The sequence below is a fragment of the Gavia stellata genome, chromosome 19 (assembly GCF_030936135.1).
Source record: "Gavia stellata isolate bGavSte3 chromosome 19, bGavSte3.hap2, whole genome shotgun sequence".
In the NCBI taxonomy this organism is placed as follows: domain Eukaryota; kingdom Metazoa; phylum Chordata; class Aves; order Gaviiformes; family Gaviidae; genus Gavia; species Gavia stellata.
In genome coordinates, this window is record NC_082612.1 from 7,420,992 (window position 1) to 7,444,213 (window position 23,222).

The 23,222-nt window shown below is 39.4% G+C and overlaps 1 protein-coding gene across 1 annotated transcript in view; it reads left to right on the top strand.

Annotated features, from left to right (window-relative positions):
- The window catches only part of AFG2A (AFG2 AAA ATPase homolog A), a 202,018-nt gene that overhangs the window by 19,874 nt on the left and 158,922 nt on the right, over positions 1 to 23,222 (top strand). Inside the window, 2 exon segments of the mRNA XM_059826729.1 lie at positions 7,781 to 7,935; positions 16,333 to 16,542. Coding sequence (XP_059682712.1) covers positions 7,781 to 7,935; positions 16,333 to 16,542 — 365 coding nt within the window.

Below are 23,222 nucleotides of genomic sequence, written 5' to 3' on the forward strand. Positions count from 1 at the left end.
CTGCAGCTTGAGTGGTACAGAAGGAACGATATTATTCATGTGTGGCAATGCATATAGAAACTTCTGCATTTGAATGGGTTGGAGGGTCAGCCCCAAAACAAGTTGTTTGGTTTGAAGGGTGAGGGGGTGCAGGACGCCAGAGTAGCCTGCGTTGGCGCAGCCCTATCTGTGTAGACTGGTGGGCTGTGAAATGGCAGTCAGAACATCATTCCTCAGCTTGCAGATCCTGAAAATTTAGCATTATGTCGTTTTGCTTAAGAACAGAATAAATTTAGGGCAGATACTGTCTTAGGCTGGGTCATTGGCTGAGCTGTGGTAGGGACAGACAGTTCTGTGTGGTCCCTGTTTATTTTCTAGACCTGGGAATCAACACAATGTTGGTAACCCGGCTCTAAGGCACATTGACAGGAGTGGTGTGCTAGTTGTTATTCTACTTACCTGGTTTTGTGTCCCTCTGGGACTTCAGCTTCCTGGGTGAGAAGCTGGATGAGAGCTGTGTACCAGGCAACGTTATTCCTGTAGCAACAGAAGAAATCCTCAGCTGTCTGTATAACACGTTTGAATGGATGAAAATCATTTAACCATGACTAAACTGATTTTTTGAAGACACTACAGTCCACTGTCTTTTAAATTATCCTATAGGGTTGTTTTTTTTTTTCAACAATGATCCGAGCTGCTTGCTCCCCTGTGTTAACTTTAAAGGTTTTGCACATCTAAGAACTGAAGACAACTTCCTGATCTGTAATCTCTGAGAAGCGTTTGGCAAATCTGTAGACTTTCTTCTTGGTAATACAACATGCTGCACACAGTCATTCATCTTAACTGGTGTTTTGCGAACTGAAAGGTATTCGGCAGATTTACTCGTTTCCTTCTTCCTTTCCCATCTTGTCTTTTCTAATTTTCTACCTCCTGCCAGCTGAAGTAGGATAATCATGCTCATTGTTACTGCTGACTAGAACACAAGCTCTCCTACTAACAGAGTTCATGTTCACTGCAGCCCTCTAGTAACCTGGCATTAAATTATTGTATGTGATTCAGACTTGGCTCTTCATGATGCAGAAAGTTACTCTATTTTGTGTCTCTGGAGCAGGCTCCAGTTATGAATTGGAATTATGTATTTGGACTAAAACTATGTTTTTCTCCAAGATACAAGTATACTTTTTGGGAAATTACTTGTTTGAAAGGCATATTACATTTTAAGAAGCCTTTAGTAACTTTTTTATAATCTCGGGAAGGCAATCGTTCTTCATTTAGTTCTCTGTTCTGTTTTTTCATGATACTCATTTATGCCACTCTGTCTTGTTTTAGGCAGAATTTCATTTGATACAGTTGTGTTTCTAGATTCAAATACCTTTTGAATTTTGGCTAACACTTCCCTCCTTAGTTCTCTTCAAATTTTGTTTAATCAGTTGGTTTGCTCTTATATTTGTTGTGTGACCATGATATGGGAGCATCTAGAGCTCGAGCACAGTGTCATCTCTGTAAAGCAATTAGTATGCATTTTTTTCCTTTCAGCTTTTGTGCTGAGTCTGGTTTCAAATGTAATTTGAACAGCAGCAGTAATAGACTTGGTTTCAAATACATTTGAGGTGGACTTGATGATCTTAGAGGTTTTTTCCAACCTTAGTGATTCTGTGATTCCGTGCAATTCTTTCTGCACTAAAAATCCGTAGGAGTTTTGTTCGCCTTGTAGGACACAGGGAGGGACCGACCGCATTACAATTCATCTCGCTTCATCTTGCTCTGCTGGCTTTAGAAAGATCTGAACTAACCCATTTAGAGTAGTTGTTCATCTTCAGGTTGCAAAGTTGCAAGTTCTGAGTATCTGAGTAAAAAATTATGTTTTCCATAGCTGATGCTAATTTATTCAGAAAAAAGCACAGCTATACGTCAGACAAGCTTTTTGAATGGAAATGGTACTATAGGAGAAAAGTTCAGTGTCTTCTGACTCCTTCTCAGGCTCCAGGTAAAATGTTTTCTGGGAATATATAATGGCAAACTTAGGATCTGAAAGCAGTCTTAGTTCTTTTGTTTAATTGATAAAAGATCAGAAAAGATCTTCAGGTGAAATATAACTTAATTTGTATGTCTGTGTTAGTTCTGCAGGAGTAAAATCAGTTAGTAGGAGGCATTTTTATCTAGAATGAAGAGCTGCTATTGGGGGACAGAGCGTAAATATTTCCAGGCAAAGTTTTGACTTATATTCTGACTTGACAATGTTCCTGATTACAATTAGACCAGCATTTAGCCACTAACTGTTGCTTCTTGTCTTTCTGCCTTTGCTATTTTGGTAGCCTGGCAGTCCTTATTTTTCTTCTAACACACATATGACTAACCTTAGCTTAGGTACATTTACGTATGAGAGCAGGCTAGAAACAGGCAGTCTGGTATTCCTTATTTCCCTCCGTTGTCATTGTCTTAGGATAAATGATGTGTGTGTACCTGATCTGTGAATAAACTGTTTCCTGCATGAAAGAAGTTTTGAAAATACAGTTCTTCCTTCCTTCCTTTCCCTCCCCTGTCATACCTCTCAGCAACTTTTCATCAGCTCCATAGACATGTTCCAGCAAATGCCAGAGCTCTTCACGAAGGACTATAAATCGCATACATAATCCCTACAGTAGATTAGTGCTCAGGTTAGCTGAGTAAATTTGCAATGTTATGGTTACAAGGGATTTAAGGGCATTATCCTTCCTGCGCAAACAGTATATGAAAGTTCTTCAGGGATTTTCCCATATAGCACTGGCAGCTAAAGACAGATTGCAGAATATGGTTTCAAGAGCAAAAGTAAGGGTTTCTGCTTGCTGAAATTTTTTCTAAATCGGCATTTATTTTATGTACAGATTAAAAAAGAAATAAGTCAAAAATATATTTATAGGAGTCTGGTCCATGGATTTTTTTTTTTTTTTTATTCCTTGGTAAATTTGTTGGTGTGTTTGATTCCATACTTAGGTACATTGGGAAAAAAGAAAAAATAACAAAATCAATCAAATGAAACGAAAACCCCAAAACAAAATGCACCCAAACCCCCTCCAAATTGTAGAAGTTTCTTAGGATGCAAATGGAAGAACACATCTGAATTTTCCGGCTATTGTGAACAGTGGTTCCTGCGCCCAGGTCAGAGGAAAACTTGCTAGTGGTCCACAGGCATCAGGTGCTTACCTGGTGCTGTTGTTCCATTATTTTATCTGGGGAGTAAATGGAAAAAGAGCCTTTGCCTAGACGCATCCCTGCTGTCCCTCAGTGCTCATGGCAGCTGCTCTTATTAGTGCTGCATCACCATGATGGGTAGGAGAGCTGGTTTGCTGGGTCTGCACAGGATGAAAGATTGACTGAACAGGGGGAGGATGTCTCTGTGGGACATCTCTATGGAGCAGTGGTCCTTACCAGGTGATGGTGAGGCTTCCATCTGCTAGGCAAACAGGCTTTGTCTGTGTTATTGTATATTTATGCATAACTGCAAACAACATTCATACACATGTTCTCTATTTTTTCTTGGATTTGACCATCCAATATCCTGATGTAATGAAGTGCTATAAACTCCCTTTGTTTATGAGTTTATGACATGTTCAAGAATACATGTGATTTGTAATATATGATACTTGAAGTTCTAGAATAGATTTTCTAGTATAATTTTGGGATTGTTGTCATGAAGGAGAAAGCCATGCTGATTAAAAATTGTCAAATATAAAGCAGAATAGCTCCTTATCTCAAGGATATTACACACTGGAGTAATTTTGTATCCATTGCCTGTGAAGTCAGGTATGCTCCTCTTACGGTCTCTAAAGTTCAAAATTGATTTTAAGTTCTAGGAAATGCTTTTTCTATGTATAAAACTGTTAAATTTTGAGGTGTAGTATGTAAAGATCTAAAAGTAGAGGAAGATGCCCCATCCAGTGCCATTAGGAAGCTGAAATCTTTCCATATGCTGTTGAGCATTCCATTTCCAGCCATACAGGAGAGTATCATGTTGGATCTGACAGCTCTCCCAGGGAGAAATGGTATGTGTCTTCTGGGTTTGCCATAATAATTTGGGAGGGAAATGCCAGATTAGCAGGGAAAGAAGAAACATTTCCTTTTGTAAACAATCTTACAAGAAGATTACAATTTCTTTGAAGCTACTTACAAATTCTGGTAGTAGGATTATGGAAGAGTAAGTCCAGACAAGATGGATTTGTGGAAGAAATAGCTGATGGGCAGTGAAAGATGCATGATTAACAATTTTGTTTTGTTCAGCTTATTTCCTCAAATGTTGTGTATATTCTGGTTTTGAAACCTAAAGTATATATGTTTGTTGTTTTGAGTGGATGCTTTCTATTATTTACAGTAGTGTATAATTATACACAGACTCTGACAAATATAGCCGTGTCGCAGAGTCTATTTTTAGGCTCAGACATTTGTGATTATGATCTAATGTGCCAACACTTAGCCAAGCTATGAGCAAGAAAATCTTACAGGGAAACAATGCTATCGACCTCATGCATAGCCTGGTACCAAAGAAGGCTCCGCTGTACCAGTACAGGGCGTTCTGCTGTTTTTTTCCCCTCTGTCCACTTAGTTTCCTCTGTTCTAGACAGACAGGATGAGTTGGTGAGGTAGAGCACACTGTTGCTGGACTGGAACAAATTGTTTATTTTCCATTGTTTGTAATCATTCATGATTTATTATGCTTGTTTCTTTTCTTTTTTTTTTTTTTTTTTAACTGGGATTTTCCATTTATACTCCAGTGAGAATCAGTGTTTTTCACTATTGCAAAGGCTGCCTTCCGAGTTAAGTTTCTGCTCTGATTACGGTAGTCCTAGGGACCAGTCATGTAACCTTTTACTAGAAATAGGTAGCCCATGCCTGCGCAAACAGTCCCAGTGACCATATGGCAGGCTAACTACGTCTGTGTCCTTCCTCCCCTTCCTGCTGGAATAAACCAGTGAAAACCTGCTTGCCCACTTCTGAGCCTCGTCAGTCACTGCCGAAAGGCTATTGATATTCATTAATCCTTGAGCATGAAGTAGTATCTGAAAAGGAGCGAGCAAAGCTGGAACAAATGCTGTGCTCAGAGTCAGTTTACAGCAATGACATGTACTCAAACCAAAACATTCGCATGCTAAAGATACCCAACACTAAGCTGAGATGCTTGATGTTTTCTGAGGTACTATGTCTGAATCTTCAGTTTATCTGTTGTAACTTCTGTAGTGATAAACTTGGGTTTGCTGTAGTGTTTCACCTCCTTTGCCCTATGTGTTGCTTCTAGCAGCATGTTTTCCACCCTACCCTGCATTTCCTTACATTAAATATGTCTTTCAGTGTCTCAAAACAAGGATGTGTTTTTCTGCCTCTGGCAAGCCACTGGCTGTATCCTTCTGGTAATAAGACTTTCCCCCCCTCCTCTGGTTAGAGGTCAATTTGAAGTGCAGGAAAGAATGATTATGATAACAGGAGGAAACAGGAAGAATCATGCTTTCTTTTTCAATCTGTTTTTTATTATTGTTTTAATGTAAAACATTGTTTCAATTAAATGCTGACCTGTGCAGTGGTGTGTGCATGCACATGCTGAAATGAATTCAGGCTTTGTTTGGAAAGCTGTGACCTCTTTATTCCTGTTCTGGATCAAGGCTGTTGCATTTCAAACCCACTGCTGAGGACTGAAATTTCACTCGTACTCCTAGTAGCACTGGCAGTAATGATCCCTAAGAGCAGTGCTCTCCTTGGGCATATTTATGTGCTGTTCTCTCTCAATTTTTAAAATAAACTTGTTTGTTTTTAAGAATTTCTCATGTCATGGAGAAAAGATAAATACCCGTGACACGATTAAAATCCATCAAATGAGCATTGGGCTAAACTGGTACCTGATGGAGCAGATATGTATAGAAATGAGGAGCAGAGATCTTTATCAGTTACTTGCTTTCTCTATGACTTAATTTCATGTTATGTTATTTATTTTTTTCTTTTTTTTTAAGTGAGAGTGCCATGTGAGTTGACTTCACCAAAAAGAAAATGTAGGACTCAACCCCAATACCTGCTCCCACCACCCAAAGTGAAGTGTTAGCTGCAATGACACTAGAATAAGATGTTGAGTTTGTTATTTACTTGGATCTAAATTTTAAATCTGGGGGGGTGAATCTATGTTGTCTTGCTTAAGTTTTTCGTTTGCTTAAAATGAACTGTTTCAGAGGAAGGAAAAAGCGGGGGAGGAATAACATGAAAATTGTCTGGGTTGTTAAAATGAGTCAGTTATATTTTATACTTGTCCTCTGTTGACTAGATTTTCATTTTTCTCCTTGGCCTCATGGAATGTTTTTATTTATATAGCTTATTAGTTTTGGATGTTCTGTGCAAGGGGAAACCTGAATTACAAACTTTTTTTTTTCCATTATTGTATTAAGAGCCTGGGTATTGAATGCAGGTGCTCAGACTCTGCCGTAAGTGGCAGTTTATGGAGAGACACCAGCTGTACTGCTTCACCGGGGAGATATTATATCTCTTCACACATTGTCTATATTGTAGGAAATGCAGAATTCTTGTCATTGTCAGAAACTTTCCATGTCCGCATCTACCAATGCCTCTGTAGAAAAAAGACAACAATCCGCTGAAAGTTAAAACCATGTCTATTTTCAGAAACGGCTTATCCCTTTTATTGTCCTTTCATGTCGCACTAATTGATGTTTTGTTTGGTTAAATATAGAAAAGATTTAACAAATGTTTGTCTTTTTATGGTCATGCAAGGCAAACTGGTGTACTAAGTGCCTCTTTTTTTTTGAACACATGACAGGTTATATTGCATATCTGCATGTGCGTGGATGTGTGTATACAAGATTATACTCATCATGTAATAATATGCTAAATCACCTATTTAACAGATTCAGTTCACAGAACAGGGTTGGAAGTAGAAGCGATAGAATTCCAAATTATATTAGGCCTTAAAAGGCATAATTATACAGTGGGAAAACCATGATGCTTCTGGGCATTTTACACAACGGGGGCCATGGTTGGTCTCTCTGGGGAATGCCTGGGAGCTGCAGATAGTACCACTTAGTCCTGCCCGAGGAGTACTGATATACTGATGTGCGAGTGGGTGGGACTTGTGTGGCTTTCCAGGGATTGAATTATAGGGGGAAGCTAGGAATTAGTATAGAGATTTATAGGTATTGTATGTGAGTGATTTGGCAAAACAAAGGAGAAGGTAAAGCTATGCCTGCGTTTGAAAAGTGTGATTGCTGAAGGGAACGAAGAGCTATGGAGCATTGCAGGGAACATTTGTTGCATATCAAGAAAAATATGGGTATGTGGCATCTTACTAGACAGCAAAATAGGGTTCCAATGAAAGTAAAAGAAATGTCAGCAGTTTAAGAGCAGCTTGGAAAACACAGTCCTAATAATAGAGGAATGGACAAGGTTGCAGATGTCTTATGTGAGCTGATTTAATGTTTGCCTTGAATATTTGTTATCCCTCTTCCTCTGTGGTTTAGAAATGTATTTGGATCGATGTATGGACATTTGGAGGTTTTAGCTTCATCTCCGCGAACACAGAAGCAAGGCTGTTTCATTCTGTCTTTTGGAACAGATTTAGTTTATATTCCGTCTGTGGTCATTAAATCCCCTTTTTGTTGCTTTGTCATCAGAAGTGTCTTGCATGTTCTTTGACCTAGTTAAGACCTGGTGTTGAGATATTCTTTTGAACATAATTTCCTTTCCAGCGCTGCTGTGTGTTTGTGTGTTGTATACTTTATGTTTCTGAGAACCAGGAGGATGTCTACATATTTCCATGGCTTTTTGTTTTTAATAGGTTTGTACGCATTGCGGAGAGCACTGGGAAAAAGACCTAACCTATTAGACAACGAGGTGGCTGGGTCAGTGGTGATTGCTTTCAATGACTTCCTGCAGGGGATGAATGATGTCAGGCCCAGCGCCATGAGGGAGGTGGCAGTTGATGTGCCAAAAGTAAGTTATTTTTTGCAATACGCTAGCAACATTGTTAGAGCCACGTTAAGAGTTGCAGTTAGGCGTTGAAATGCCCTACCAAAAAAGAGTAGTTTTGTGAAGTGAAAGCCTCAGGTTACCAATAAATGTTGTCCATCATCTTTTTGTTTGCATACTTGTTTATTTAATTCTAATTTTGAAGACCCATTTGCAGAAGCTTAAGTTCCTAATGCTTTAGGAAGAGTTGGTAGTGCAGGAGCGTATGTCCCGATCTGTAGTTTTATATGCTGAGTGGGTTAATGGAGTAAAAATCTTAAGATGTCTCTGCAAAGCAGATCCTGATAGCCGTGAAAGCTGGAGCCTTTTGTAAAGCAGACACAAACTGAAGCAGAAACTGTTAGCGTTTGTAACCAAAGTGTATTGAAACAAAGCTGGGAAGAGATTGATTGCTGTGATTTTATGTAAAGCAGTTGACTAATTCTACATGCAGTTCATACTGCTGTGACCTGAATGTCTTCAGTGGCTTTACATGGTTTTAACTGAGGGCAGAATTAGATACTGTGGGTAGGTTATCACTGCCAAGCAGTTACCCATCAGGGGCTGTCATTATATGAACAGTTCTTTTGGCGGTGCCAGGTTCATCTTTACACTGCTCACTGCCCTCTCAGTTATGTATTATAGTAGCTCAGTAGCAGACACAACATAAATTGGGCTGGGGAACTGATCTGGTTTAAGATGACCCTGATCTGGTTTAAGATTCAGCAAAAGAAAATGTTACTAATCTTACTAAATCTTGACTCTGCAAGCCGTTGTGCTGGTGTTTCTCAGCACCTCCCCAAGTCTTAGAAGAAAACATTTGTCTCATTTCATGAAGATGAGTCATCTGGGAATTAGACTGCACAACTGTAGGCCCTTAGTCCCAAACTATAGGAATGGGAAATAAAATCTGCGAACAGGATGCTGCACACAGCCAGCTCGGATATCACACTTGGCTTATTAAGAGTCCACGCTGTGCAGTGGAGTGCTGGGTGGAAATGCCTGGGCTGGCCCCAGACAGCTTTTCCTGGAAATGGTGTAGTGGCATCAATATCCGCAAGGGCTAATTAGTTCTGCTGAGAACCAGAGTTACTAATTCTTTCATTGCTTATCGTGCTGCTGGCTCTTGGGCTCACGTCACTATCACTGTGCTGTGCCTTTTAGACATACCAGCCCATTTGGAGCCAGATGGAGTGCTGCTAAACAGCACAATAAAGACAGATAGAAGCAAGGTCTCGAGGTACTGCAGGAAATCTGTTCTGAATCCAGGTCAACCTACTACTCAGGCTCGTGTTGTCCACTAAACCGTCCTGCCAGTGGCTTCCCTGATTGTCACTTGTTTTTATTTGTTAAACACCAGCTGAGTCACTGGAACACTACTGAAATACATTCCTTTATTGAAGGGAAGGTAACAATATAGTGCAGATTCCTTTTGTGCTGACAGGACCTGCATTTTTACAAAATAATGCATATTCTGTGAAGATGTAGGGTAAATTTCAGGCCATCTGCTTGGTGCCTGGGGTGAGTTTAAAGTGGAATCTAAAGTACTAGCTGCAACAGATTTTGTTTCCTCACACATCACCTACCAAAGGAGATGCTAGAATTCAGTTTAACCATTATTCTGGGCTGCAGAACTACCTGCCTACCAAAGTGATGGTACCTGTGCATGCTGAGAAGCAGTCTGAATATCTGGAAATACTGACACAGCTGTCCATGAAAGTCACAGTAGTGTAAATCCACCATTGTAACACCATCACCACCCTCAAGGCTAATTAGTCCATTACCATTTGTATTTGAGGTGGGGAAGTGCCCTAAGTCAGCTCAAGTCCATGGGTTAGTTGAAGGAACTTGGTTATGTTGTAGCTCCATGGCCAGGATGGCAGTGCAGGGGAAGCAAGCAGCAGGAATCCAGACTGCAGGCCCCTGGTTAGGGCTGCTTGCTGGGGGCTTGGGATGTGGTGCAGGAACACCTGCAAACATCTGAAACTTATTCATGTACTTTAGCATAGTGTAGCTATTTTTAAAAATGTGACCACTGTGTGGTTTATAGACATGCACAAGCAAAAAGAAATTTAAAAAAAAAATCTATTTATCATTGTTATTAAACTAAGGTTAGTGTAATTTGCTCTTTATTAGGGAATAAATATGTTTTATTCTCACCTGATTGCTAGTGCCTGAGTGGCAGTCACTTAACATTTAATGTACTGTTATTCAGAGAATTTACATAGTTGATTTGTTGTTTGGAACACAGATTGTAGCGGAAAATGAAATGCAGCTTCTAATTTCTTTAATTCCTTGGATACCTTTTTTTTTTTAAGAAGAGTGTGCAGCATCTTATGTTGCATCCTTCGAGTAATGATTTTTAGGTATGTCTTAATCCAATTTTACAGACTAATTTTTGCTTCTCTCATTAAAGTTGTTTATTTAACTGCTCTGGTTGAAGCTGTGTGTTTGATTGCGCTAACATTGGCAATTAATTGGATGCTGAAGTACTTGGTTTCAGTAGAAACTAGGTATCTAAGAAGCCAAATGAATGCAACTGCAGAGCCATTAATTAGTTGCATCATCTTGTGTTGATGATGCTTTGTCCTAGAATGCTTTGCTGTTTAATATTTTTATGCCTGAAGGTCTACTCCTGCAACACCTGTGGGGAAACCTTAAAATCACTTGCTTGCCACAGAACTGATGCTAATAGTCCTAACTTCTATAGTAAGTTCTTCCTCTTTGTTAATTCATCTCTCTTCTCAATACAGTGCTTTCAGGCCATGGACTCGAGCCACTTACCCATTCAACACTTCACTTAGTTGGCTGTTGGCCACGGTGTACTGTGATATATTACTTATATGCTTTGCAGTAATTTGTACCAACAGAAACTGCCTTACTTACACCTTTTGTTGCATTCTTATCAAAATGTAAAAATTATAGCTGGGTGTGCAGGAAACAAAAAAGAAAGCATGAACCAGATAGGAGTCCAGCTTTCTTCAAGAAACCTAAAAATGTTGTGTGTTGTTTTTGTATCTTTGTGCATAATATTTTGTGAAATCATCCTGTATTGATTAATCTCCAGGTACTTTCTGTCTGTAAGGACAGGCTCTTCTTCCCCTGCTCTCCTTGCCCCAGAAGCTATCCAGCTAGACAGTTAATTGTGTGGGTAAATTTGTTAGAAAATCAGGGATTACATTCCTTCGTGTTTTGAAGTCTGACCTTAACACTGTTTGTCATCTAAAAAATCCTTGCTAAAAATAACTTCAAACACTAAATAAATGATCAGCTATGATATTTTTTTCCAAAGAGAAGACAGATGTCTGAGCTACATTAATAATATCTGCTTTTTTGCTGTTTATTGCAGATACAGTATTCACTTGGCAGCCCCTTTGGTGAGGATGGAACTTTTGGGCTGTGCAGTTAGTTACAAGTAAAACCATTGATGTACATGCTGAATTAAACTGAGGCTTTTGTGATTTTTAACTTTCTATTTTTCAGATGGTGGGTTTTTTCATATTCGTTGCTTTGGAGTAGCCATGTGTCAATTGAATGAGAAGAGTTCAAAGTAACTTCTAAATAAAGCCACAAGTAAATGAATTTTGTTAAAGGGCTCCTTCCCTTATAGTCATGACACCTTTGCCATTTATGGGCTGTTGTTTTTTTTGAAGCTGGTATCATCTCTGATACTGAATGAAAATAACTACTTGTTTTGTCATGAACTCCAAATTGTTTCATCAACACAGAGCTTGTTCTCTGAAATCTGTGGAACTTTGAGTAGGCTGTAATTTCAAATCAGTCTTCGCTTTTTAGGTCCTAGAACTGAGCACTAGCTGCTTGGCTGTTCAGAAGGCTACTAGGCTAAATTGCTCTGTTGCAGTCTTTTGTCTTATTTAAAACCTGGAAAAACCTCTTGTTATACGTATACCTGGGGTAGTAGCTAAAGAACATGGAGATATATTAGAAGTGACTTGTTTGGGTGGCCTCGAGCAAGTCACTTCATGGTGTCTGAAGATATTTGATAACCTTTATAGAATGCTTTGCTGTCTGCTTCTGAAAAGTGCTCTATGACAAGGTAGTTAGTAGGGTTTTTGTCATTGACATCAATTGAGCTCTTTTTTTTTTTTTTTATTCAAAGCGTATTCAAAATTACTGGTGGGGAAAACAGCCAAAATGAAGTGAGTTTGGGGCGGTGACAGAAAGCGAGGTTGTTTGCAGTAGAAGCTGCTGGAGGTGGAGGTGCCTCCACCTGCTTTTTTTTTTTTGCGTTCCTCCTTTCTGTGTTCCTTTGTCCTTCCACTTGTGTTTAGCTTGTCGTGCACGTTGGCTGTGACCAAGGCAAATGCAAAATACTTGCCTGCTCGGTTCCATGTAGCATCTTGTTTTCTGTTTTTACAGAACCTTTCTTGAACTTTGCTATATGTTACAGCCTTTTTTGAAGGCTGCTTTTTCTGCAGCAGGGATTTAGGAGAGAGGGGATGCACATTATAAATCAGGAAGTTAATACCTCAGTTCTTTGGAGAGTTGCACTGTAGTTGCCATTCCTCCCTCTCCTATGGGTCTTTCTGAAATTTTTGTAGAGTGCTATGGGTTTTGCTTGCCTGTTTCAGTCCCTTTACTGTAATTCAACACTCAGATTTGTGTCTTTGCAGCCAAAAGGTTCTGGATGAGACATCCTTTGCATGTCTGCTTTATTTCTTTATTGCTGCTGCTTAACAGCCCCTGGGGAGTTGCTGCTCTGCATCGTATTCTGAGCTCTGTTGACCTGGGGAGAGCTAAAGATTATGGCAGTAATGAAATCTTGGTGTCTTACACACTGTAGCAGAGCACTGTCTTTGTATGTGTAAGCTCAGCCCCAAGACTAGTCTTTAAAACCATTTCCACAGTGACAGAATATCACACTTCGTTGCTTATGTTGCAAGACCTTTCCTTTGAGTTTGTGTGCAGGTAAAAGAAGCGTAACTAGCTGTTCTCATGTGCACTCTAGAACTTGTGTTAATTGCAGTCGGGAAGTTACTGAGGATTTGTGGTGCAAAAACAATCCACCTAGTTCTTCCAAGCTTATATGAATCTAAAAGAATTCTTACTTTTGAGTGTTTTATTGTTGGTGGACTGTTTCCCTCACCCACCTTATCTCTAGCCTTTTGAAATGAGGAAAAAAAAGAAAGTTTTGTTTAGGACTTGACCAGAATGTGAAGATAGTGTTTTATTAGCTATTTTTGCTTTTAATACCATTGCTGTTTGAATTCCACACCTTGTATTATAGAGATTCTAAATAAGTTAACTGAATTTTGGACTAGTTGGTTATTTTCTTTTTTAACTCATAATGGGCAAGCTTACATTTAGTGGCCCTGTTTGTATGTCCTGACCCAGTTGTCTCCCTTTCCTCCCCTTTTGATTTTAAATGTAAGCAAAATCAGAATAAGTCTCCAGATTACTGAAAACAACCTTCATGTAAGGTGGCTCTACTTTACCTTTTCTGTACAATTCTATCACTTGTGTTGATTTTAAATCACATGTAGTAGGTCTGAAAAATCATTTGAATAATGCCTCGGAAGGCTTGTGCAATAGTCTGAATATATGCAGGAGAGTAAAAATAACATTTAGGCGTTTTCTCCCTGGCTTTTTGTATGTGTGCAAAATACCGCTCATGGATTTTGCCTTCTGTTGCTGAAAATTACAGGGAATTCCTGATGGCTTAATTCATTTTAAGAAGTTCTCGTTCATATTTGTAAAAATCTTTGTCTAGCTAGAAAGACATGATGATAGGAATGACTAGTCTGTGCTTTACCAGATGAGTAAGGATTAATACTGAAATATGAGAACAAGCTTATGTCTTCTTCCGTAAGAAAAAGTTGTTTAAATGTGCTGAGATTTAGTTCTGTGCAGTTTACAGAGCTGCTAGGTGGAATTAAGGGTTGTAGGGATAGGTAATATGTATTTTTTAAATAAACTTTAAAACACTGACTCAGAAATGCCAGCTTTTAGAATAAAGGAAGATTGGGATTAACTGACCTGAGTTTAATTACGTTACTCAACCATGAAATTTGAGTGAAAAGGGGTGGTTTGCATGGGTGGAACAGTGGCAAGATGCAAGTGAGGTATCTGACACACATCTTCACTTTTTATAAACTTGTATGTTTGCTTCATTTGTAATTAAAAATCTGCAGGTGGATTTCTGTCTCTTATTGTGAAAACTCAGGTGGGAAGGGAAGATTCTTCTTACCTTTAAGCACTTAACTGAGGTGCCTAAATTGGACATCTCCTTGCCATATGTTCCCTCTAAAGGAAGGAGAGAGAAATTGGGTGTGGGACCACCTGTCTGACATCTGAAAGAGTTTGTACTATAGCTGAATTGCTCTGCAAAGTCTCTCTCTCTCTCTTTCGACTGTGGTGGTAGCCCAAGATACCCAGCTCAAAGTCGGGTGGTAGGAATTCATGCTCTTGTTTCCCTCTTCCTTTCCATGGTGTTCTGGAGTTTCTCCCTTTACTGTTTTTGTAGAATTTGTAGAAACACTTTCATTTCAAGACTAGAGGATTGTGCACAGCTTGTTTTCATTTGTTTGCTACCATTCCTTTAATCCAATTTGTGCAGTTAGTCTTGCTTGTAGCATGAATCAGCGCTTCAAAAGGGAATATTGGCAGGTTGCAAACGTTGGCTTACAAGTTACCAGAAGTGGCATGCTACTTTGGTAATGGCCCTGCTAAAACCCTTTCCTCCCCCTGCTACTGGGATACTCTGCTGTCTGCTTGAGTCTTCACTTCACTCTGACCTTTACTGAATTTGCATTTCTTCTCTGTTTTTCTTTTTTCGTAAGGGAATTCTGCCTTTGGCAGATCCCTCTGCTCTCCGATCCTTCTTAGTAGGTAGTGGTGATCAGCTCTACGTATTTCATGCTTCCCCAGACTTATAAAGTAATTATTTAAGAACCAGAAGCTGTTGATCACTAAGAAAAAGAAAGAATTGGGTTTTTTTCTAGAGTTCCTGTCATATATTCCTGGTGTGAGAGAGATGATGTTCTGCAGGCAACAGATCGGCAGCTCTTCACCTTCCACTTAGCCTTTAAAAGCAGAATATTTCTGAGGGGTTGACCCATGCGTATTGATCTTTGCTGTTTGCTCTCTGCTGTCTTTGTAATTTTCTTCTTTGTCAAAGACTGACAATCGTGGAAAAGTTTTATTTGGTTTGCAGTTTGCTTGGACTTACACAAAAGTGCTTGTACCACATCCAAATGCTCTTTTTCTTCCACTTCAGTAGTGGACTGAATTGTCTTTCTCAGGGACTTCCTACTTTTATTTTCCACTCTGTGTACTGGTATCAGGAAGATAGCAATAGGGACAAACTGGGAGTGACACCAGTTTTCAAGTCAGGAGAAGGGAGATACATTGCCTCTTAGTAATGCTGTGCTTGCCTTTCAGGTGTAGCTGACTTTCCAGAGCTGACGGGTGATTTATGTCTAGTAAATTTTTGGAAGAGTGTTTTAAGTCAGAAGAACATTTGATTTAGGCGTGTCTTGACATGTTTAATATTTGAAGTGGACAGGAATGGATGGTGACAGGATGAAGAACAGGCCGGGGGATGTGGGGAAAAGTGTCAGGCTTGTTGACAGCAATGCGGGGAGAGGTGTAGCAGGTTTTAGGTCCATCTGCTGTTTTGGGTAGGACTTACGAGTTCTGTCCCGATTTATGCCTGACAAGCCTGTCTTGTGTCTTCAGCAAAGCAAATTTAACTGCAGTTGGATTTGTGTGTTACTTTTTTGTGTGTGGTTTTTCTTTTCTGTAGATACTTCTCTCTTTGGAGGATTGTTTGTTCTCAAACTTCTAGTCAAATCCTCAGTGCCCAAGTCCTATACGGGAGTGATAGTGTTGGCAAGCGGAGAAACCCCCAAAACTTCTGACCTCAGTCCTGTTCAGCTTAGTGGGATTACACAGCTGGGATCAGGGCCTTACTCTGCAGTTGTAAATAAAACCAGCTTGAGCTCATACAGTCCTCTCCTTCAGGGAAGACATCGAAGTAATTTACAAATTCTGCATCAGCATCGCACTAAAAAACAAGAGAACTGAGTTGTGACTTTGCTAGTGATCACGGAAAGTGTTGCTGTCTGTATGATCGTGCTGTTGTTTTATTGTTATTTTCCTATGTTTTGTTATTGACCTTTGAAGTAGATATAAAATATTTTACCTACATCCTCCAGCATAAAGCAAGTCTAATCCTCTTTTACTTTGTGTGACTTGATTAATGATCGCTTCTTGTTTAAAAAAGGCTTTTCGAAGAAGTGACTCGTTAAAAACAACTTCATGAAATAACCAGTGTGCATTCTACAAAGCATTTTTGTTTTGTTTTCTTTTTTAATGGTTTTGCTCCGTTGTCTGAATTCAGCAAAATGGTCTGCTTTGCAGGTATCTTGGTCAGACATAGGAGGACTAGAAGACATCAAACTGAAATTGAAGCAGGCAGTTGAATGGCCTCTCAAACATCCCAACTCCTTCATCCGAATGGGGATTCAGCCTCCAAAAGGTGTGCTGCTTTACGGACCTCCTGGGTGCTCAAAAACAATGATAGCGAAAGCTTTGGCTCATGAAAGTGGTCTCAACTTCTTGGCAGTGAAGGTAGGCCATTTAGTCTTACATTTTCTTAACTCCTGCATAACAATTGATAGTTTACCAATTTCCAGTGCTAGAATATAGTGGTTCTCAGTGTTTCTGATTGTTATATATGCTACAGCAAACACCTTCTAAATATCAAGTAAGGTTTGTGTTTTCTTATGAGAAAGACTAGTGCTTTCTTGTATGCTTTTTAAAAAAAATTATTATTTATTTTATCACAGCCCAGAAAGTATATGTTGGATGGGTGGGTAAGCTGTGTAGTGACATCTTAATAATTGGCATTATTTAAAATCTTTTTAAAAATGAAAACAAATTCTTAAAGCAGTATAAATGAAATACAACTCTGCATAGTGGGTAGCACCTCTTACTGTAATAATTGCTTGCATGGAAATATTATCATCTCCTCTCTTACATTCCTTTTCATTCCTCAGGAAAGTCACTTTCTTTATCTTACTGTTCATGTTTCATTACAGATTTTTCTTGCCCTATATGCCTTTTTTCAGGGGAAATAGTTCTACTTCATCAGTTTTTAGAGAGTTTGCAAAATCAGTTATATCTGAAGTACTCTTGGATAAGTGGGATATTCTCTCAGCATTAAGAAGCACTTTAAGTATAGAAAAATTTTGGATTTCATTGCCTATGAATCAGTGTAATTGATTACTGTGGGTTGTACGGAAAACGCATGAATGGAAGTTATTTAATAATACTGAGCTTCAATGCATAGGAAGAAAAAAAAAGATAGAGTGATTCCACATGGGGTAGTCTTGCAGCTGTGTCAGAATGTTAATGAAGTGCAAGAAAAAACATTTGTTTAAGTATTTTAAAAGTATCTCCTTCTCAGCAGTAAGATCACGTACTCCTGTCTGACCATCTCTTTACTCACAAAGCCTTCTGTGTTATTAGTTTCTACACAGCTTCCTCCTCTGCCTATCCTTTCAGACACACTGTAACTGTAGCTCTGGATCTCTCTGGGAGCAGAGGCAGTCGCACTGACCCTGAAGCCAGCAGCCCTTAGTTGCCTGTGCTTCCCGGTATTGCAGACAGGTCTCTGGGTCACGGTCACATCAACAAGAGCAGCCTTGGAAACCTCAGCCCTTAAGAAACACTACCTTTACTGCCTCTTCCATAAAGACAAAATAGTTCTTTGTACTCCAGAGTTACTAGTAAACAAGGTAACCTTTTCCTCCTGCCCTGCTTAAAAGAAAACATTCCTCTTTGTCTCACCCAAAGCACTGATGCCTGAGAGGGTGGGGAAAAAAGGTATCAGTCTGAAAAAAAAAAAAACAAACCCAAACCAAAAACCCAGTTAAAAATGAATATTGTCACTATCCTGTATTCATCAGCCATAGCTACATCAGACATTTTTACTGATGCAGTTAATTATCCAAAGGTAAAAGGTGGCTCATACTGAATAGGAGGTATCTGAAGGTGCACTGGTAAGAAATGCTTTTGTACAGTAATGCAGTGTTTCTTCATGGTGCGGTTCTGATGGCACAAACCCCCCTGTCATTGACAAGCTGCAGCAGAAGTGGCTGGCTTGGGGAAACTGCCTTTTATTCCCTGTTGGTTTCAATCCCTTGGCCTGGAACTGGTTGAATAATCAATGTACAGATGTTTCAAGAAGCACATCTCTGGAGCATGTCCAGCCTTGGATATGTTGACTCCAGGAAGGGAACGTAGCCCGCTTTCTCTAACTTCACATTTGCTTCCTGGACAGAAAAGGCAACATCCATCATATACTAAATGTGTTAAACATCATTGTCTGTAGCACTTCTTAAAGCACAACAGGCATGAATTAATTTCCACTGCATGTGTTCCTGCAATAAATCCAAAGTAGATGAATATATGGGGGTTTTTTTGGTTTTTTTGAGGTGTTTTTTTTGAAAGAGGGGATTTTTTTCTTGCTTAGAGTCCTATTAATTTTCCTGTTGTCTATGTTACGTCTCAAATATCTGTCCCTGGAACTGATATCAGGCTTTTTGAAATAGAAGTGTGTTTCTTGATAATTTACTTTTCAGACTTGCATTTTTCTTCCAGTCTCCCCTGCCCCAAATAAGTAATTTTGATGAAAAGTGTCTGCTGTACAGCCTGTAGGATACGTGCAATCTTTCAGGATAGTTCAGGTGGCTCAGATTCTTGGGTCCTTCTTGAGAACGGACTGCAGACAAGAGGCATAGCTCTAGCTATGGGAGCCTGCTGCTGTATGCCGTCTCTCCCTGTGTCTGAAACCTGAGAGGAAATAGAGTACGTTACGTGCAGTGCTTATTTGGTCCAGTGATTTTTGGAAGATGGATCTACTATGTCTGTACGCTACATTTAAAATACATGGGCACAGTAAGTCCAACTCTGTCAAGAAGTGCTGAATGTACTCTACTTAAGTTGGCTGTCCTGCTTGGGTGCAACAGGTATCACCTCTGCCCCAGCCTGGCTCCAGGAAGGCTTTGCACTATTTTCCAGATGTGTCTATGCAATATCTGTGCAGTTTGGACAGCTGACTCTGTTAAATGAGGCACTTCAGCTGGATTATATGTAATCTGTTAAAATGTGACGTTTCCATGTGTCTTGGGCATGGCTGGTTGTCATAATGCTGTATGAGGCATGGTCAAAATGGTGCAGTCTCCAGCCCATGCCTGACTTGCCTCTAGTAAAGTTTGGAAGATGGGCAAAGTCTAGATGTAATTTCTGGGCAGAGGAGCTGCAGAAAATAATGTGATAACAGATGTTTGACGTTGCATCCTGTTCTCTCCTGAAATCTATTGTGAAGTTTGAATGGTTAGTGTTACAGTGAATGTGGCCCTTTTGTAAACATGCGCTTTGATATTTGGCCAAAACTTTTTATAGCTGTATTTTCACCAAGATTGGTGACCTTTTGCTTTGCCAGAGAAAAGCAGTTGGTTGGTTGGTTTGTTTTGCAAAGCAATCTTGCATATAATTCCTAAGGGGAATTGTTTATTTTTATTCCTTCACTTGACTTTCTTTGTCTGTAATACAATATATCTGCTAAATTTACTGGGGAGGAGGTTGTCAACTACTTTCCAGGGGATGGCTCTTCCTGCTCCCTCCCACCACCCCATTTTCTAAATCTCTTGCAGCACTGAGGCTTTTCAGGGTTTTAGTGGTTGTCTTGATTATTCCCCCCTCCCAAACCTCTGTTACAAAAAGACAACTGAATTGTTCTCAGCTTCTTGGAGAGTTTTCAGTGTTTTGCGGTCATGGACACAAGCGCGTATAAGACTGCGTGAAGGAATGAATTAGCATAATTTTTTTTGTTCTTCAGGATTGAACATCAGTCTTGACTTATCAATAGTTTTTGATCTGGTTGAATTCTTATTTCAATCAGCCTTCTGTGCACTTTTGTACTTCTTCACACGCCTTTTGTGCTCACCCCAAAGCTTGTAATTTTCTTTGAAATGTATTTTATGCATTTGTTTTACTAATAGGAAAAGAAAATTGTATACAGATATTGGACCTATCAGTATTAATAGGAGGGGGTATATAATTTTCAGCTTCTGCCAGGCTGATGACGTCTTTCTGTTAATACAACTGTCTCTGTGACATTTTTGCTTTAGATGTCATCTAGCTTTCTGAACTTGAACATGAAGAAAATGAAACCCTTTGTCACTGTGTTATTTCTGTGGGCTTTTTTTCTCCTCTTTTGACTGTTTACATGGTGGGTATCTCTCTCTACTGTTTTGACAGTTCCTGCAGTTAGGGTCAGCTTTGGCTGCTTTTTTGAGGTATATGTTGGTTAGATTACTAAGAATATTTTTGGAGGAAACTTCCACATCTTGCTGTGTGGCACAGATAATTATATCTGCATTTGTCTTGCATCTTAGTTTATTTAGATTTGTTATGACTGTCCTCTTGGATTTTTTTTTTTATTTTTTTTTTTATTTTTAGGAAATCCTGTATCATTGTGTTGTGCTAAGAATCTAATGAATAATACTTTTCTTCACGGATTTTCTGTTGCTTTTCTGGGAAGCAACTTGCAGAGAATTTCTGTGGAATTTTTTTTCCTCTCATTATTGTGGGATGTAGGTAATTAAGTTTACTACCAAATAAGAACACCATTGTGCTTTTTTTGTTTTTAACCTATTTCAAAATGAACACTGAAGTTTGCTCCTATGTTGTCAGGCTGGGAGGCACCATCACTGTACCTGCCCAGATAAACTCCATTACCCAGTTATAATGCGCTCCTTAGCTGATGGTCCCATAAGGGCCATGGGGATTAGAAAATCCTTTTGCCCCTTGAGTTGCCCATAAGCCCAGGATGCTGCATACTAGAATGGATGTATGCTGTTGATGGTATCCTGCATTCATTACCTTCTACTTACGCAGCTTGCTAAAACTCACCTCTCCAGAGGGAGACTTTCTGTTAATTTTAGGAGACTTTTGCTCAGGATTATATCAACAGGGGAGTTTGAGTTCTGTTTTCTGTCCAACAAGCAGATTACCTGAGTTTACAAAATACATAACAGGAAATATTATTTAACTTCTATATGCTTGTAATAGTTTTGGAAGCATCATTTTTCCTCTTGCTGCTTAGTGCTTTTTAATATTTGTCTGTTTAAAATCAAAACTGAGGCAAAAACTCACTTAGTGATAGTGACAAAAACCGGCTTAAATTTCCAGAAAATTTAGATCTCCAAAAGTTAAACCCTTTGGAAGTCAGCGAAGTGAGACACACTAATTGTTGTAAACATGATGAAGCAATATTTAAAAAAAAAAACACTGCAAACCACCCATGATGGTAAGTAGTGTTTAAGGATGTTAACACTGAGCAAACCAACAGTACAGATGATGTGTTCTATACTGCTCTAAAATATTATTTGCATTGGTTAGGAGCTCCAACTATTGGGGGGGGGGGGGGGGGGGGGGGGGCGGGGAGGGAAGGTCAGAAAATATTCCTGACATTTTATTTGCTGTTACTTAAGAGCTTGGGTTGAAGGAATCTTTTCTTTTTTCAATTAGCAGTAATTACAAAAATATACACTGTTCTCAGACCTCTGATTTCACCTTGGCTTGATTTAACTTCCTGTATCGCCCTGTTGATGCTTTTGTACCACTCCTGGTGCTTGACATGTGCTTAAGCTTAGTTTGTCATCTGGGTCAATTACGTCAAAATATTTTCCAATTGAAGTGTCCTCTGCTTTTCCCTTCAGCTCTTGGCTGTGGCAGCTCAAACACATTAATGAGGCTTGGAAAGGCTGACTGCTTTGCTTCGTGAAGAACTGTCACTGAATTTTTGAGAGATAGTTTAGCCTTTTGATGGGGATTTCAGTGAGTAGAAGCATGAAATAAGAAAACTTGGTGCCTGTGACTAGCTAAGCAAAACATTTAAGATAAAAAATGAAGCAGCATCGTGGTTTTATGAGAAACTCTGGCAAATGTTTGATAAAGTTTCCAAAAAGAGCCATAGTAACACATTTACAGTAACTTGTTAGTTAATTAGCAGATAGTGAAACTAACTGTATTTGAAAAATTTATATAACATTTTTTACAAGGGATAACAATTTGAGATACTTTCAATAACACTTTTAATCCTGAAGTTATCTGCATGTTATACTCAAAATAAGGCATTCGTTCATTCTTGGCCATAAGCTTCCTAAAAGTGAATGTGCAGGCAGAAAATGATTCAAAGATAACCTCTGTCTCTGTTTCCTTGTCCCTTCTCAATTACTTTGCAAGATTAATTTTTATTTGCACTTAGTTTCTCTCTCTCTCTTCAAGTTACCAAGGGTTTGTCAGCAATCAGGTAAAAGTAGCGGAATGGGGTGTTGCTGGAGGGTTGAAGTGTCAGCCGCCAAATACGTTTTGCAGCACGGATGGCTAATTTTGTGTTGTCTTGCTGTATGATTTTTGATCCCATGTGGATACTGCCCTGATGGTGCCAAGCCTGGTCCTGGACAGAGTAGTGGATGGCAGCTGTTTAGCCTGTAGCTGAAAGTGGTAGTGGGTGCTGAAAATCCGTGATGAACGGGAATGACTTGGAAAGGGATTTCTTTGTGAACAGGGCAGGTGAGTGGCATGGGTTACTTATACATCTGCTTCAACGCTGTCGCAACAGAATTTCACCTCCAACTTGATACTGGTGTGCCTGTGCTGGTGCAGCACTTCATAAGCATGCAAAATCCTGGTAAATTTGAGTGGCGGCTATGCCCAAGTGCTGAACAGGGCCCTCTCTGAAGACACTGGTGCATGCCGTGAATTTAATTCGATGTTTCCAGTCAGTTCCCGCCAGACTACAAATACTGGCTTCTGTATTGTGTAAAGAAGTCTCAAAAGATTGTCATTAAACTTTGCTAGTCAAGGCAAATGGCAAACAAGTGAATTCTGAGGTATGTCAATAAAGAAAAATGGATATTATATTTGCCTTCGCAGTTTGATTACGCTGGTTTTAGCAACTTCACTGCAAGGACTGAGGATGAAAATTTTTTGCCAGCCTACTCCCTTAGATACTTTGGAGCCCACAAGCACCTGTTGAAATTTTTAAAACATCAGACAGGTGTCAACAAGTTTTTAAGGTCCTCTGGAATGCAGGGCAGAGGGAGAGGAAGTGATTAAAATGGTACACGGTGCTCAGCCTGGAGTTTACATCTGCTGAGAAGCTGGGACTAATGCAGATTAAATCATTAAACAGTGTTTAATAAAGAGAAGAAGTAGGCTTTATTCTTAACAAGCAA